The sequence below is a fragment of the Procambarus clarkii genome, chromosome 23 (assembly GCF_040958095.1).
Source record: "Procambarus clarkii isolate CNS0578487 chromosome 23, FALCON_Pclarkii_2.0, whole genome shotgun sequence".
NCBI lineage: Eukaryota > Metazoa > Arthropoda > Malacostraca > Decapoda > Cambaridae > Procambarus > Procambarus clarkii.
The window spans coordinates 13,460,399-13,477,076 of NC_091172.1; the positions used below are offsets into that span (position 1 = coordinate 13,460,399).

The 16,678-nt window shown below is 44.4% G+C and overlaps 1 protein-coding gene across 1 annotated transcript in view; it reads left to right on the forward strand.

Moving 5' to 3' along the window:
- The window catches only part of LOC123764074 (uncharacterized), a 165,105-nt gene extending 149,909 nt beyond the window's left edge, over positions 1-15,196 (forward strand). The window contains exon 3 of the mRNA XM_045751577.2: positions 13,015-15,196. Coding sequence (XP_045607533.2) covers positions 13,015-13,175 — 161 coding nt within the window. The 3' untranslated portion in view covers positions 13,176-15,196. The remainder of the gene's footprint in view (positions 1-13,014) is intronic.
- Positions 15,197-16,678: the final 1,482 nt, after the last annotated feature.

The window sequence follows — 16,678 nt, forward strand, 5'->3', positions numbered from 1 at the left end:
TTGTTTGCATACAAATTTTAGTGATTAGATGTCACATTCTCACTAGGATTTCCAGTCAAGTTTATAGGGGGAGGGGGTGAAGGGGTGGGGAAAGATGGGGGGGGGGGGTACTGGATACATGGAATTTTCGTAAACTAAATAACCGTCTTCTTGTCATTAATTACAAGTGTCCATTTGGTAACTTTTGAGTATGGCGTTGCTATCAAGGACCAGTCAGTCGTAGCCCTGAGGTCTACTTCTTTTCTTTTTTCAACAGATTTATTAAAGTATTTTTAGTACTAGAAATGTATGATGCAATGGTGTATCATCTTTGTACAGTCTTCCATATTGTTATAATGGCCATTTACGTAAATAATTTTGTGTAAGTGTTATTATTCCCCACTTATATCAAACTTCTCCTTGAACTTCGACCTTGATTTTTTGAAGGACAAAGTGAAGCCGGTCCGAAAGATCCAGACCAATAAGTGCCATAACAGTGTGAGTGTCGCTGAAGGAGAGTCATCAATGCATGCACAACCGTTTTACTGTTCGTCCCAAGCTCTCCACCCAGGTATGAAGCCCGCGGCTCCACCCCTAACCCGACCTGCCCTCCGCCGACACCATACCGGAGCTTCGTAACGATGGCAACCTGGTGCAGATTACAGACACAGTCAGAGCTCCTAAACCAGCCATGACGGCCGTATTCATTCCTAAGAGCTCGACGAGTGAGAAATATACGACACTATATCATAGATTACTATAAATCGAACCCATTTTATAGTCCGGCTGGCCACTAGATCGTGTTATTCAGAGATATGTCAGCCATACCTTGGCTGACTCACTGACGGTTTCATCCAGTGAGTGCGGCAGTCCATCTCGTTCTCGCAAATTTAATAAGTCAATATTGACTTATTAGTTGCGTGCATAGGTGACATACTAAACATAATAGTTTCCCTTGAAAAGCTTCATAGAAAACACCGACCTTACCTAACCTACATAGTATGTTAAGATAAGCATCTTATTGCTTCGTAATTACAATTATTACCTAACCTATACCTATAATAGGTTAAGTAACAATTGTAATTACGAAGCTATAGATGCTTATTTTAACATACTAAGTAGGTTAGGTAAGGTCGGTGTTTTCTATGAAGCTTTTCAAGAGAAACTATTATGTTTAGTATGTCACCTATGCACGCAACTAATAAGTCAATATTGACTTATTAAATTTGCGAGAACGGGTTCTCGCAAAGTGAACAAAGTGAACAAGAGCAAAGTGACTGAAGTGAACAGTCACTTCACAATATGGCGTAAAGGACTCAAATATTCTTATAATAACAATATATTGTAAATTACTGTTTGCAGTGTAAAAAGTTTGTTTCTAGTTGTCATTATAATAAGGTTTGTAAACAGATGATATAGTTACTTGTAAAATAACCGTTGAGGTCCGATTATGACTTTTTGTACCCACCGAAATACTTTTTTGCGCTACCGCACACAAGATGAATATGGGGTCCACACTTAACTACTGTTTACAGGATGAGTATGAGGGTGCATAATTTAACACAAAAATACATAAATTTAAATTGTAATTTAACACCAAAAATTAAATATAAAACCATTTACGAGCGTGGATTAAAATTTTAATTGCATTAAACAACGGGGATTGAATGGCGGAGTCCAGAAGCTGAAGCTCACCCTGTAAGAACCAGCCAGGGGACACGACCGCTAAAGAGTAAGGGTGGCAGCCAGCTGGCAGCGAAACGCACCAAGCCATCTGCCCGGCCGTAAATAGCTCCACCTGACACAGCCAGGTGGGCGAAGCCACTTGTCTCAGCTTGTCCCATGCTGAAGCTCTCAGTGTTTAGGTGTAACCAGACGTGTGCAAGTGTGAGGTGTCTGCCACCACCAGTGTCAGGGGGCGTCCACCACTGCCAGTGTGAGGTGTCCACCACTGCCAGTGTGAGGTGTCCACCACCGCCAGTGTGAGGTGTCCACCACCGCCAGTGTCAGGGGGCGTCCACCACCGCCAGTGTCAGGGGGTGTCCACCACCGCCAGTGTGAGGTGTCCACCACCGCCAGTGTCAGGGGGCGTCCACCACCGCCAGTGTCAGGGGGTGTCCACCACCGCCAGTGTCAGGGGGCGTCCACCACCGCCAGTGTCAGGGAGTGTCCACCACCGCCAGTGTGAGGTGTCCACCACCGCCAGTGTCAGGGGGCGTCCACCACCGCCAGTGTCAGGGGGTGTCCACCACCGCCAGTGTCAGGGGGCGTCCCACCACCGCCAGTGTCAGGGGGCGTCCACCACCGCCAGTGTCAGGGGGTGTCCACCACCGCCAGTGTGAGGTGTCCACCACCGCCAGTGTCAGGGGGCGTCCACCACCGCCAGTGTCAGGGGGCGTCCCACCACCGCCAGTGTCAGGGGGCGTCCACCACCGCCAGTGTGAGTCCTATACCACAAAGTGTGAGGGAAGGGGTCCCTATGCAACACTCACAATAGGAAGAGAATCATGGGGAGTAACTATCAAAAGACTCGTGGTAAATCAGAGTTTGTAAACTAGTGACAGAGTGCCTTTGAGAACCGATCTGTCTTTGTGTCAGGCAGTTGGTCATGGCGACCACGGCGTCACCATGGGGATCCTCTTCCTACCAGGAACAGTTTGAGAGATCACTGCGCATGGAGAGGCGAGCCTCGTCGTACTCCTCCCTGGAGAACCAAGGGTATCGACGCCCCTGGAGAAGCAGCAGCACCACTCCGCCCTCCACGCCGTCATTCACTCGCCGGTCGACTCCCTCTTACTCCTGTCAAACAACGCCAACGTTTCCACGACGTAATCGACTCCTTGGAGTGCCCCGTCATTCGACAGAGTCACTGCCAGCGTCGATGCCGAGCAGCAGGGCCGGCACGCCTGTCCTGTCTTCCCGCCAGCGGAGCAGAAGTCGCTCCCCGCGCCCTCACACGGAGTCTGACGCTCTGGAGGCTCCTGGCGTGCAGCAGGAAGCCATCACCCGCGCCCTCCTCTACCCATCGTCTCTCCACCACAACCTGCGGGTGGCCGGCATGCTGCTGGTGATGGCGCACGTCTCCTACAAGACCCTGGTGCCCTGGCTCCTCACTCCCATCCTCAAGAAGTTCAGCTTCGATTGGACAGTTCGCTCAGTTGTCATCAGCATACCCAACTGATCCTCTGAGAGCCCGCCATTACTGTCGGCTGCTGTGTCGTGGCGCCTCTTCTGCTGTGCTTGTCTTCATCTCTTCGCTAATTGCCGGCCATACCGAAACACCTCACCTGGCGTCGAATCACACTATTCGTGCTCTTTTTCTGAAAAAAAAATGAATACCTTTTTGTTTTCGTATACGATCAAAAGTTTACTCTGAAAATTTCCTCATCAAAATGTGTGCTGGTGCTGTACGTCAAAATCTGCTATGTTTACAAACAGGATCTATCCCATGTAAGTCCTTACTGCTTATCTTTAACTCATAATATTTACTATTCCTTTTACAAAGAACATAGTGGTCGTATGCGTCTGTCTAAAGCCCTCTTCAAGTTATATAATGGAACCATAAATAACTTAAAAGATATTTACCATTTTCAAGTTATATAAATCATCATATATAACATCAAATTTCTAAAGGCATCATATATTTGTGCTTCAGTGGTAAGGTACATGATCGAGCTGGGTGTGAGAACATGGCGACAATTCTCTAGTAATTACACTAATTCTTCTAGACATTCTGAATGTGATAGGTTTGGTCAATTAGGGTTATAACATATGTTATATATTTACCATACCTATGTTAGTTTTTTTTATACATGTGCTGAATTTCCATTTTGTCAGGTATAATGATTAAATCTGTTGAGCAGTGAACTATTTTCCTAACTGCTGAATTTGTTACATACAGCCCCGTTGGGTACTGTGTTATTTAAATACAACTCAATTGAAGCTGTATGAAAGGCGCTCCAATATGGCGGTCAGCAAAGTTCTCTTCTGGAGTCTATCTTCCCCCTTCAACCACTTGGCTAGACGGTAGAGCGAAAGTCTGCCTTTTTGCAGGTCGGCGTTCAATCCCCGACCGTCCAAGTGGTTGGGCACCATTCCTTTCCTCCGACCCATCCCAAATCCTTATTCTCATATCCCTTCCAAGTGATTTATAATCGTAATGGCTTAGTGTTTTCTCCTGATAGTTGCCTTTCTCCCTCCCTCCCCCTATCTCTCAGTGGTGTAGAAAGTCTATTACCAGAGAAAATATTTTAAGACGTGAAAAGACCCCTTAAAATTGCTAACCAATGAGCCACCCTCATAAAAGAGATACCATGGACACCTAGAATGGTTCTGTCAATTGGACGGTCAACTAGTCTTTGGCAGGGAAGGGAGGAGGGGGGGGGGGGGTTTGTTGTGATAATTTGGCACTAGATGTAAAACGTTTGTTTTCTCTATTGATTTACAATAGAAAATAACTCTCGTTGATCATTGCTGAAATTATTGTTTCTTAACCAGTTTTAATTATTCGAAGCGTGACGACCTTTTTGTTCCTTTATCATTCAAATGAAACATCATCTGCCACAGGGTGTGTCAGGATGTTGGGAGTCGTGCGCGACACACGTCAAAACATTTGCACCAGACTGTAATTAAATTAGAATGTCTACATAGGTATTTGCATAGTGGTGCAGACGCTGCCACGCTCCACCCGGCCCTCCTGGTAATGGGTTTCTAGTGGCATTCTCTATCAAAGAGAATGTATGTATATATGTCAATATATGTATATATATGATATTGAGTCACAGGATGACTGGTGGTGGGTTGGGGATGGTCATAGGTGGGGTCGGGGTTGACCCTGATGCCCCACCCCCTTGCAAAGGAATGCCCAATGATATATAATTATCTGATATATCTCGTTATATACCAGATTTACCAATTACGTTAAATAGCTCTCTAAGATTCATCTATCTTATTTTCAACTTGGTTATTTTAATGTTAAGTTTTGTTATGTAGTTTACTGATGAAGAGGAAGGGGAGGATGGTCAAGGGTAAGGAAGGTGGTCAAGGGTAAGGAAGGTAGTGAAGGGTAAGGAAGGTGGTCAAGGGTAAGGAAGGTGGTCAAGGGTAAGGAAGGTGGTCAAGGGTAAGGAAGGTAGTGAAGGGTAAGGAAGGTGGTCAAGGGTAAGGAAGGTGGTCAAGGGTAAGGAAGGTAGTGAAGGGTAAGGAAGGTGGTCAAGGGTAAGGAAGGTGGTCAAGGGTAAGGAAGGTGGTCAAGGGTAAGGAAGGTAGTGAAGGGTAAGGAAGGTGGTCAAGGGTAAGGAAGGTGGTCAAGGGTAAGGAAGGTGGTCAAGGGTAATGAAGGTGGTCAAGGGTAAGGAAGGTAGTCAAAGGTAAGGAAGGTGGTCAAGGGTAATGAAGGTGGTCAAGGGTAATGAAGGTAGTCAAAGGTAAGGAAGGTGGTCAAGGGTAAGGAAGGTGGTCAAGGGTAATGAAGGTGGTCAAGGGTAATGAAGGTAGTCAAAGGTAAGGAAGGTGGTCAAGGGTAATGAAGGTGGTCAAGGGTAAGGAAGGTAGTCAAAGGTAAGGAAGGTGGTCAAGGGTAAGGAAGGTGGTCAAGGGTAAGGAAGGTAGTCAAAGGTAAGGAAGGTGGTCAAGGGTAATGAAGGTGGTCAAGGGTAAGGAAGGTAGTCAAAGGTAAGGAAGGTGGTCAAGGGTAAGGAAGGTGGTCAAGGGTAATGAAGGTGGTCAAGGGTAAGGAAGGTAGTCAAAGGTAAGGAAGGTGGTCAAGGGTAAGGAAGGTGGTCAAGGGTAATGAAGGTGGTCAAGGGTAAGGAAGGTAGTCAAAGGTAAGGAAGGTGGTCAAGGGTAAGGAAGGTGGTCAAGGGTAATGAAGGTGGTCAAGGGTAAGGAAGGTAGTCAAAGGTAAGGAAGGTGGTCAAGGGTAAGGAAGGTGGTCAAGGGTAAGGAAGGTGGTCAAGGGTAAGGAAGGTAGTCAAAGGTAAGGAAGGTGGTCAAGGGTAAGGACGGTGGTCAAGGGTAAGGAAGGTGGTCAAGGGTAAGGAAGGTAGTCAAAGGTAAGGAAGGTGGTCAAGGGTAAGGAAGGTGGTCAAGGGTAATGAAGGTGGTCAAGGGTAAGGAAGGTGGTCAAGGGTAAGGAAGGTGGTCAAGGGTAAGGAAGGTGGTCAAGGGTAAGGAAGGTAGTCAAAGGTAAGGAAGGTGGTCAAGGGTAAGGACGGTGGTCAAGGGTAAGGAAGGTGGTCAAGGGTAAGGAAGGTAGTCAAAGGTAAGGAAGGTGGTCAAGGGTAAGGAAGGTGGTCAAGGGTAATGAAGGTGGTCAAGGGTAAGGAAGGTAGTCAAAGGTAAGGAAGGTGGTCAAGGGTAAGGAAGGTAGTCAAAGGTAAGGAAGGTGGTCAAGGGTAAGGAAGGTGGTCAAGGGTAAGGAAGGTGGTCAAGGGTAAGGAAGGTAGTCAAAGGTAAGGAAGGTGGTCAAGGGTAAGGAAGGTGGTCAAGGGTAATGAAGGTGGTCAAGGGTAAGGAAGGTGGTCAAGGGTAAGGAAGGTGGTCAAGGGTAAGGAAGGTGGTCAAGGGTAATGAAGGTGGTCAAGGGTAAGGAAGGTGGTCAAGGGTAATGAAGGTGGTCAAGGGTAATGAAGGTGGTCAAGGGTAAGGAAGGTGGTCAAGGGTAAGGAAGGTGGTCAAGGGTAAGGAAGGTGGTCAAGGGTAATGAAGGTGGTCAAGGGTAAGGAAGGTGGTCAAGGGTAAGGAAGGTGGTCAAGGGTAAGGAAGGTGGTCAAGGGTAAGGAAGGTGGTCAAGGGTAATGAAGGTGGTCAAGGGTAAGGAAGGTGGTCAAGGGTAATGAAGGTGGTCAAGGGTAATGAAGGTGGTCAAGGGTAAGGAAGGTGGTCAAGGGTAAGGAAGGTGGTCAAGGGTAAGGAAGGTGGTCAAGGGTAAGGAAGGTGGTCAAGGGTAAGGAAGGTAGTCAAAGGTAAGGAAGGTGGTCAAGGGTAAGGAAGGTGGTCAAGGGTAAGGAAGGTGGTCAAGGGTAAGGAAGGTGGTCAAGGGTAAGGAAGGTGGTCAAGGGTAAGGAAGGTGGTCAAGGGTAATGAAGGTGGTCAAGGGTAATGAAGGTGGTCAAGGGTAAGGAAGGTGGTCAAGGGTAATGAAGGTGGTCAAGGGTAAGGAAGGTGGTCAAGGGTAAGGAAGGTGGTCAAGGGTAAGGAAGGTGGTCAAGGGTAAGGAAGGTGGTCAAGGGTAAGGAAGGTGGTCAAGGGTAAGGAAGGTGGTCAAGGGTAAGGAAGGTAGTCAAAGGTAAGGAAGGTGGTCAAGGGTAAGGAAGGTGGTCAAGGGTAAGGAAGGTGGTCAAGGGTAAGGAAGGTGGTCAAGGGTAAGGAAGGTGGTCAAGGGTAAGGAAGGTGGTCAAGGGTAATGAAGGTGGTCAAGGGTAAGGAAGGTGGTCAAGGGTAAGGAAGGTGGTCAAGGGTAAGGAAGGTGGTCAAGGGTAAGGAAGGTGGTCAAGATGGCTCCCCCGTGTATTTAAACATTAATATATAAGACGCACTCAACTTTCTGGTCAATAAGGACACAATAGACAATCAGGGATTGAAACACGAGTCATGAGCATTGTGTAGATGATTGACGCAAGATTGATAAAGATTAAGTCACCCAAAAGGTGGCACGGGTATGAACAGCCCGTAAATCGAATAGATTGCTGTAGGTGTGATATTAGCTTATGATGGCCCCACCACGGGCCCACCAAGAGGCCCACCACGGCCCCACTGCGGGCCCACCACGGGCCCACCATGGCCCCACTGCGGGCCCACCACGGGCCAACCACGGCCCCACCACGGGCCGTGGTGGGGACAAGTGGGGGCATGTTGGCACTAGGAAGTGCCAAACACTGGCACCTGTCCAGGCACTGTGGACCCAGGGAGTAAAGTCATCAGTGCCCACCTGTGACACTCTCTCCTGCTGTATTATAAATTATTATATGCTCCAAATATTCTTCATATTCTAAGGAATTCACTCTATGGACAGTTTTCTCTTTCTGCGTCTTTTCTGTCTCACATTAATATATAACAACACTTAACAAATTTTCGTAACATCTGCCAGAAGCTGCTAGACCTGGCGACCACCAAAACAAAGACGTACTCAGACGTACGGTGTAGGTGGCTAACCCCCTGGTGTAGGTGGCTAACCACCTGGTGTAGGTGGCTAACCTCCTGGTGTAGGTGGCTAACCTCCTGGTGTAGGTGGCTAACCTCCTGGTGTAGGTGGCTAACCTCCTGGTGTAGGTGGCTAACCTCCTGGTGTAGGTGGCTAACCTCCTGGTGTAGGTGGCTAACCCCCTGGTGTAGGTGGCTAACCCCCTGGTGTAGGTGGCTAACCCCCTGGTGTAGGTGGCTAACCACCTGGTGTAGGTGGCTAACCTCCTGGTGTAGGTGGCTAACCTCCTGGTGTAGGTGGCTAACCTCCTGGTGTAGGTGGCTAACCCCCTGGTGTAGGTGGCTAACCCCCTGGTGTAGGTCGCTAACCTCCTGGTGTAGGTCGCTAACCCCCTGGTGTAGGTCGCTAACCCCCTGGTGTAGGTGGCTAACCCCCTGGTGTAGGTCGCTAACCCCCTGGTGTAGGTCGCTAACCCCCTGGTGTAGGTCGCGGCCCCTACTATCAATCCGTTTAGATTAATTTCCCTAGAGGAAGGCAGTCATATCCGAATATTTTACCACTATCCACTAACATATTAACATATTAATGAACCATCGAGTAGCAGCATGGTATTAATACACTATAATACAGCTGCAGAGTGTGCTGGTGTTGCCAACATCCCTGGCAACACCATGTGACAACACACACACAACACAGACATGTGGCAGAAGCGAGCTCTTCCAACTGAATTAGTTTGGTGAAAGGTTTATGCATTAGAAACGCAAACTTATTCACTGCAACATGAGAAAAAAATGTTACTAATCATGGAAAATTCAAACGTTCCATGTAAAATAATTTATAAGTAAATTACATATATTTACTTGATGTTGTAGCTGAGTTTTCCGCTTGAGGAAAATTTTGATTCAGACGTGAGAAGACTAGCATGACCTGAGGCGTGTAATGGAGGGTTTCCTAGGGCAGGGTCAAAGGGGGTAGCGTCACTACGTTTGTAGGATACGCCTGGATAACCCAATACCTTACCTTCTTTCCGCCCCTCTGTCGACCTCTGTGTCTCCCCGTCCCTCGATCTCTGTGTCTCTTAGTCTCTCTCTCTGTATCTCTATTAATATACCGAGGAAGAGCTAGTGAGGCAAGAGGAACACATTCCCCCTGACAAGTGACGGTCACACACAACAAACACAAACACACACACAGTATCTGTGGCCATTTGGGGAGACCCGTCAAACACCACCCATATGACATAAACATTAGTTGGAACTCATCAACAAATCCACGCTGAAGCCACACAAGCAACATGAACCAGTCAAGCACAAGCTGCACACAGATCCATTTGAGCTAAGGAAGGTCTGTGCCCAGCCCTGCGAACACTCCCAAGAGTGAGGCATAAGCCTTGTATTATCCATCAGTGCCACGAGCCTGGCGAGAAGAACCGGTGCCACCAGGGCCGTCATTAGTGCCTCTCAACGAGGTGCCGGGAGGAGGCTCAGATGAGGCTTCTGGTATTTAGTCTCGTCATTTACTAGAGATACAAATGAAACAGATGACCGGAAATTAAGCTTCGTAGCCTCTTGTGTTTATCCGTTTCTCTCTTGCTAGCGTTTCTGGCATTGTGCCTCTCTGTTCCTTAATCTCTTGCTCTCGCCTTCACATTAAAACTCTTCAGAATAACAGTTTTCATTCATATGAAGGATAATTTATATAAATTATACTAATTCAATAAAACCGTCACAGAGGTCTTGTGTTTTCTGCATTATGTAATATTTTTGTATATTGTTTAATGTAGATCACCTATTGACGCTTAGAGTCAAGGAACATGAAAAAGAAAAGATAACGGAACAAATTTCTTTTCCTTCAACCCATTTAAACATTGGGTCTATTGGAACTCATGAAGCCTGTCAGTGAGTCTACAGGAGCGAGCACAACATGAGCACCGACACAGTGGACGCACTGAAGCGAGCACAACATGAGCACCGACACAGTGGACGCACTGAAGCGAGCACAACATGAGCACCGACACAGCGGACGCACTGAAGCGAGCACAACATGAGCACCGACACAGTGGACGCACTGAAGCGAGCACAACATGAGCACCGACACAGTGGACGCACTGAAGCGAGCACAACATGAGCACCGACACAGTGGACGCACTGAAGCGAGCACAACATGAGCACCGACACAGCGGACGCACTGAAGCAAGCACAACATGAGCACCGACACAGTGGACGCACTGAAGCGAGCACAACATGAGCACCGACACAGTGGACGCACTGAAGCGAGCACAACATGAGCACCGACACAGCGGACGCACTGAAGCGAGCACAACATGAGCACCGACACAGTGGACGCACTGAAGCGAGCACAACATGAGCACCGACACAGTGGACGCACTGAAGCAAGCACAACATGAGCACCGACACAGCGGACGCACTGAAGCAAGCACAACATGAGCACCGACACAGTGGACGCACTGAAGCGAGCACAACATGAGCACCGACACAGCGGACGCACTGAAGCAAGCACAACATGAGCACCGACACAGTGGACGCACTGAAGCAAGCACAACATGAGCACCGACACAGCGGACGCACTGAAGCAAGCACAACATGAGCACCGACACAGTGGACGCACTGAAGCGAGCACAACTTCGTATGCCATGCCATCACTGGACGTATCATACCTCCATTTATCTAATTAATATACCATTAAGGTCTGCACGGTAATTCAATGCCGCGTGAATACAAATTATCAAACATATAGTGACGCTGAATGTATCTCTCCGCACCAATGCTCGCCTCGCTATTGGGAGACTGACGCGTAGATATGATTTAATTGGAATTAAGTTGATGCCTCGCAGTGTACTCCTCAGGGCAGTGATGGTATACGGGAGTTTTGTTGTAACAGTTTAAAACGTGGCGTTTCACTCTTGCAGCCTGGACTACCTTACGTTATTGGAAAGGAAAGGAAATTATGAGAAGAAAGTGCTTACGTTTTAAACGTGAGGCGATACAAAAGGCAACAATAGAACCAATAACGCCGTTCACAACGTTAACAAAGATTAGAAAATAGTCTTAACAACTCTACACTATACAATTTCCTGTCCATCCCTTCACTGTAAAACGGTAACTGTTCATCGCTTCACTGAAAAATATTCACCTTGTTTCTAAAATCATTTTTTCAAGCTAAGACCTCTACCCCTCTCAGCATATTTTAAAGCATATTCTAAAAGAAACAGCAGTAGGCCTATTGGTCCACACGAGACAGCTTCTATTTATATCCACCCAAACTCCTCCTTTATATGTCTATCCTGCGCTTGAAACAATCCAGAGATCCTACGTCTATTACGTTACACGGTTATTTGTTCCGTAAATCAACAACCTTATATCTAAAAGAGTATTTACTCAGGACTTTCCTCATTCTAAACTTATCTAATTTATAAGAAAGTCTGTGATCACGTTATTACGATCTTGTTGCGCATTTGACAGGAGCGTTTGGTGGAGAAATGTATTGTTGACACCAGAGTGACTGCAGGATACAGGTAAAACTTGGATTGGGTACCAGTATGGTGCGTCCAAATTGCTAGTGGGTTCGGGCGGACTTCAGATTGTTTAACTTTTCAGCAAATCGTGGTATATGGTCACCCTGCATCTGGGGTGACCCAGGCTCGTCCTGCTCCTCAAAGGTATATCTCTTTACTGTGACTTCATTATCTATATTCTATTTTATATTCATTGTTTTGTGTTGCATTCTGTGTTGATTTAACACCTCGTTAATGTCCCTCATGTTATACCCGTCCATCTGGTAGCGTGATTCAATCACGTCTTCTATTGTAAACATTTCTATTGTATCTCTCTATTGTAAACATTATTGTGTAGACATAAAGCTTTCAAATTATGGTACAAGAGATATCTTGTCATTTTCCAGCTCGTAGTAACCCGAGAGAAAATCTTTACCGCCAGACAACCTGCTTCAAGAGTCTATATAAAATCTCTGTTGACTTCTTATCATGACGTACATAATTGCCTTCATTTTATGTTCCTTCTTTTGAGAAGACAGTAATTGTGTACAATTACTTCCTGTCTTGGAGTCAAAACCCTTCCCTCAGATACAAGTTTTTTTTTTTTTTTTTTTTTTTAATGCGCGGCACAAAGGTCCGTATCGTAAATATAATGTGCACTCGACGCTGTGAATATATCTTACTGAGCATCACGTAACCACCTTCCCCTCCATGAACTCACCAACTACCATATTGATTAAAGGAAAGACCCCCCCCCCCACACACACAGATTGTGAGTCAGCACATTAGACAAACGTCCCCACAAAAGGGGGGGAGGGGACGGTCCAAGAAATAATCCTGCCGGCACAAATAGTAAATAGAGTAAATACACTCACAAAAACGTACACAAAATAACCCCAAACACCCACATGCGGTCATCAACATGTAAATAGGGGTCAAGAATAACTGTAAGGTGCTGTGAAGGGGACCTAATGAAGCTACAAGCGCAGTTAGATAAATGGTTATTAGAGGTAAACCCTGAAAATGCATAGTTATGAGACACGAGGCAGATCGAAGGAAGAAACAGAGCAGCAATATTTCTCTTTCATTGTAAACTAGTGTTTCCTTACGCCATATTTCTGACAGTTTATCAGCGTTGAATTATGTAACTGAAGTTCATACACTGCGAATGTCTGTTTCAATGTATGTATTGCACATTTATTTGCATTTAGTCTCAATAATTTCTTGTTTCTATTAAAGCTGCAGAATAAGCAATTCACAGCTGTGCTCCCATCTCACTCTGAAGAAGTACTGTAATTGATGATTGTAATGACAGGATAGTACGCCTTATTACCCGTTTTCTTTAAAAGTAACGTTGTCTTTTTGGTTTTCTTTCCAGTGAGGAAGGAGAACTTAGAAATCCTGCGGGAGCTGCAGGCGGCCTCCTCGGGGGGCAACACAAGCATCACCACCGTGTCGCCCACCAGCACCTCCCCGGGGCACACCAGCACCTCCCCGGAGCACACCAGCACCTCCACGGGGCACACCACCACCACCTGAACCACCTCTCCCACTCACTCGGTCTCCAGCTAGCCCACTCACCCGGTCTCCAAAACATTGGGAGAGTGTGCGCGCGCGTGTGTGTGCGCGCGTGTGTGTGTGTCTGTGTGTGTCTGTGTGTGTCTGTGTGTGTGTGTGTGTGTGTGTGTGTGTGTGTGTGTGTGTGTGTGTGTGTGTGTGTGTGTGTGTGTGTGTGTGTGTGTCTGTGTGTGTGCGTGTGCGTGAGCGTGTGTGTGTGAACCCCAGAGTGTTGGGCTTCCAGCACAGGGACGCATTACTACGACCTCCTCCTGTTCCCAACTCAAGATCACACACCTACCTCACCAATCCTGGGTGTGTTGTGCGCGTCTCCAACGCGACCGCCTGGTGAGGTCCCGAGGGACCGCCGGGTGAGGACCCGAGGGACCACCGGGTGAGGACCCGAGTGGCAATAATACGGTGATAGTATGACAGTACGTCACAATGACGGGGGTGCTGCAGTTACATTGTTACGACGACCCAGAACGACCCGAGAGGCAGCGTATAGACCTATCCTGCTTTAGACCAGCAAGCGCTCCCTGCTGTCAGAACTATACATGTGGTGTCGCCAAAAAAATAAAAAAAAATAAAAAAAAATAAAAATACAATCCCTCCCCTCCTCTTGTTGTTGGTATAAAATTATTATCTACTGTATATAAATGTATCAAAAGTATAATACAACAAAAATGGTGGTAGTCTTTAGGACATATAGGTATACATGTTATTGAAGATTAAAATAAACGTATGTTGTTTAAACATATAATGTTGCACGGTGTTCAGGCCAGCAGGTCACTTTAATGTATTATTTTATTATAATAAAAACAATGAAAATTAATATCAATGATCAATTTATCGTTAAGTATAATTATTATTTAGATAACATTTCTAGCGAAAACAATTATCATTGATATAATTTGTGTGAGTGCCAATCAAATATAGTAAATATATATATTAGCTGTAATACAAGTGCCAGATGTATTTATTTGTATCCAAGGCAATAATTACAGCTTAAGGGAGGCTTAAACCACCTCTTGGGGAGAACAGTACATTGTTCGGTTTACTGTAATTTATACTGATGTAAACTGTTGCTGCAAACAGTCAAGGTCATTTACAAACATAATTTCTATTGTTTACTAAGTGATGTTATCACTTACGTACTTTGAATTTTATTGTTTACAAAATGTACGGTGCTGTTTATAAAAAAAAAAAATATGCAACGATTTGTGAACCCGAGTACGATATTGCAATCAAATATGTATATGTTTATTTAGATTTGCCTCCGAGTATGTAAGATTTAGTTTTACAGTATTGAACACCCTTCAACACGTGCTCGTTCTGTTTGACACCTGTTGATGGTACAGAGGTTTAATAAGGCAAGTGTTTGCTGTTGTTTACACAGGTCTAGAACTGTTTTATTATGCTGTATTTTATAAAATGTTTAAGAAATATTATATACATATATATATATATATATATATATATATATATATATATATATATATATATATATATATATATATATATATATATTATATGGCGAATCTAATAGCCAGAGTTGTCTATCAAGTCCTAATTTTATTAAATATTTATTTTTCCAAAATTTGCTTTAATGGAATGATTACAGCCGTAGCTGTTAGGCAAAAGTGGCCGTCCTTACCAGGTGAAGCAATGCGGCTCTGGCTATTAGATACATCACATACATTACAATATACAAAGTGTGTTTATGACTGACAAAAGCAACACGTTTGAAGCAACAAGTAGCGTTGTGGCTGCTGCTGCTGCTCACATAAACACGATTACAATCAACAGCAACTTGACAATATATATTGATTGGCAATTAGGACTCGAGTTGCATCATCAAATACTGTAGTAGCAGACACGGTGTAGCCACTTTAGACTGTGATAGGTGTGTGGTAGTGATGGCGTATACTTATATAGTGTGGGCCAGGAGCTAGACTAGTGCTAGAGCTGAAGGTTGCACGCATTTAAAACAAAAACAAAAATAAAGATTAGAATAGCAGAGAGTAGAGAGGTCAAAGTCGTGGTGCAAGCAATGTCAGAGTCTTTTCTCTTGTCAGGAAAGTCTAAGACTTTCCTTCCTAAGAAGTTACACCGGGGAGGCGATTATACATAAGGAGAGGCACAAAGAGAGAGAGAGAGAGAGAGAGAGAGAGAGAGAGAGAGAGAGAGAGAGAGAGAGAGAGAGAGAGAGAGAGAGAGTGTGTGCACGTGTGCTCGAGTGTAAGAATCAACGAGTGCATGAAAAAATAATAATTAATAATTATTATTATTACCTCCCATCACTAAATCTTATGTCATCGGCAATGTTACATTAACTGGTGTGTTAAGGGGTTCGGATACGCCATTAAAAAATATAACATTTTGTCTTGTACCTACCAATAAAGCTTCTAAACGCAAATATATATATATATATATATATATATATATATATATATATATATATATATATATATATATATATATATATATATATATATATATATATATATATATATGTCGTACCTAGTAGCCAGAACGCACTTCTCAGCCTACTATGCAAGGCCGAATTTGCCTAATAAGCCAAGTTTTCATGAATTAATTGTTTTTCGTCTACCTAACCTACCTAACCTAACCTAACCTACCTTTTTCGGCTACCTAACCGAATCTAACCTATAAAGATAGGTTAGGTTAGGTTAGGTAGGGTTGGTTACGTTTGGTCATATATCTGCGTTAATTTTAACTCCAATAAAAAAAATTGACCTCATACATAATGAAATGGGTAGCTTTATTATTTCATAAGAAAAAAATTAGAGAAAATATATTAATTCATGAAAACTTGGCTTATTAGGCAAATTCGGCCTTGCATAGTAGGCTGAGAAGTGCGTTCTGGCTACTAGGTACGACATATATATATATATATATATATATATATATATATATATATATGTCGTACCTAATAGCCAGAACGCACTTCTCAGCCTACTATTCAAGGCCCGATTTGCCTAATAAGCCAAGTTTTCCTGAATTAATGTTTTTTCGTCTACCAAACCTACCTAACCTAACCTAACCTAGCTTTTTTTGGCTACCTAACCTAACCTTACCTATAAATATAGGTTAGGTTAGGTTAGGTAGGGTTGGTTAGGTTCGGTCATATATCTTCGTTAATTTTAACTCCAATAAATAAAAATTGACCTCATACATAGAGAAAAGGGTTGCTTTATCATTTCATAAGAAAAAAATTATAGTAAATATATTAATTCAGGAAAACTTGGCTTATTAGGCAAATCGGGCCTTGAATAGTAGGCTGAGAAGTGAGTTCTGGCTACTAGGTACGACATATATATATATATATATATATATATATATATATATATATATATATATATATATAAAGACTTTTTTATATGGAAGAATCAGTAGTCGTGACAAATTATTAAATAATGAAATCATGTATATTACACATTCCTGTGAGTCCGGACCTTGAG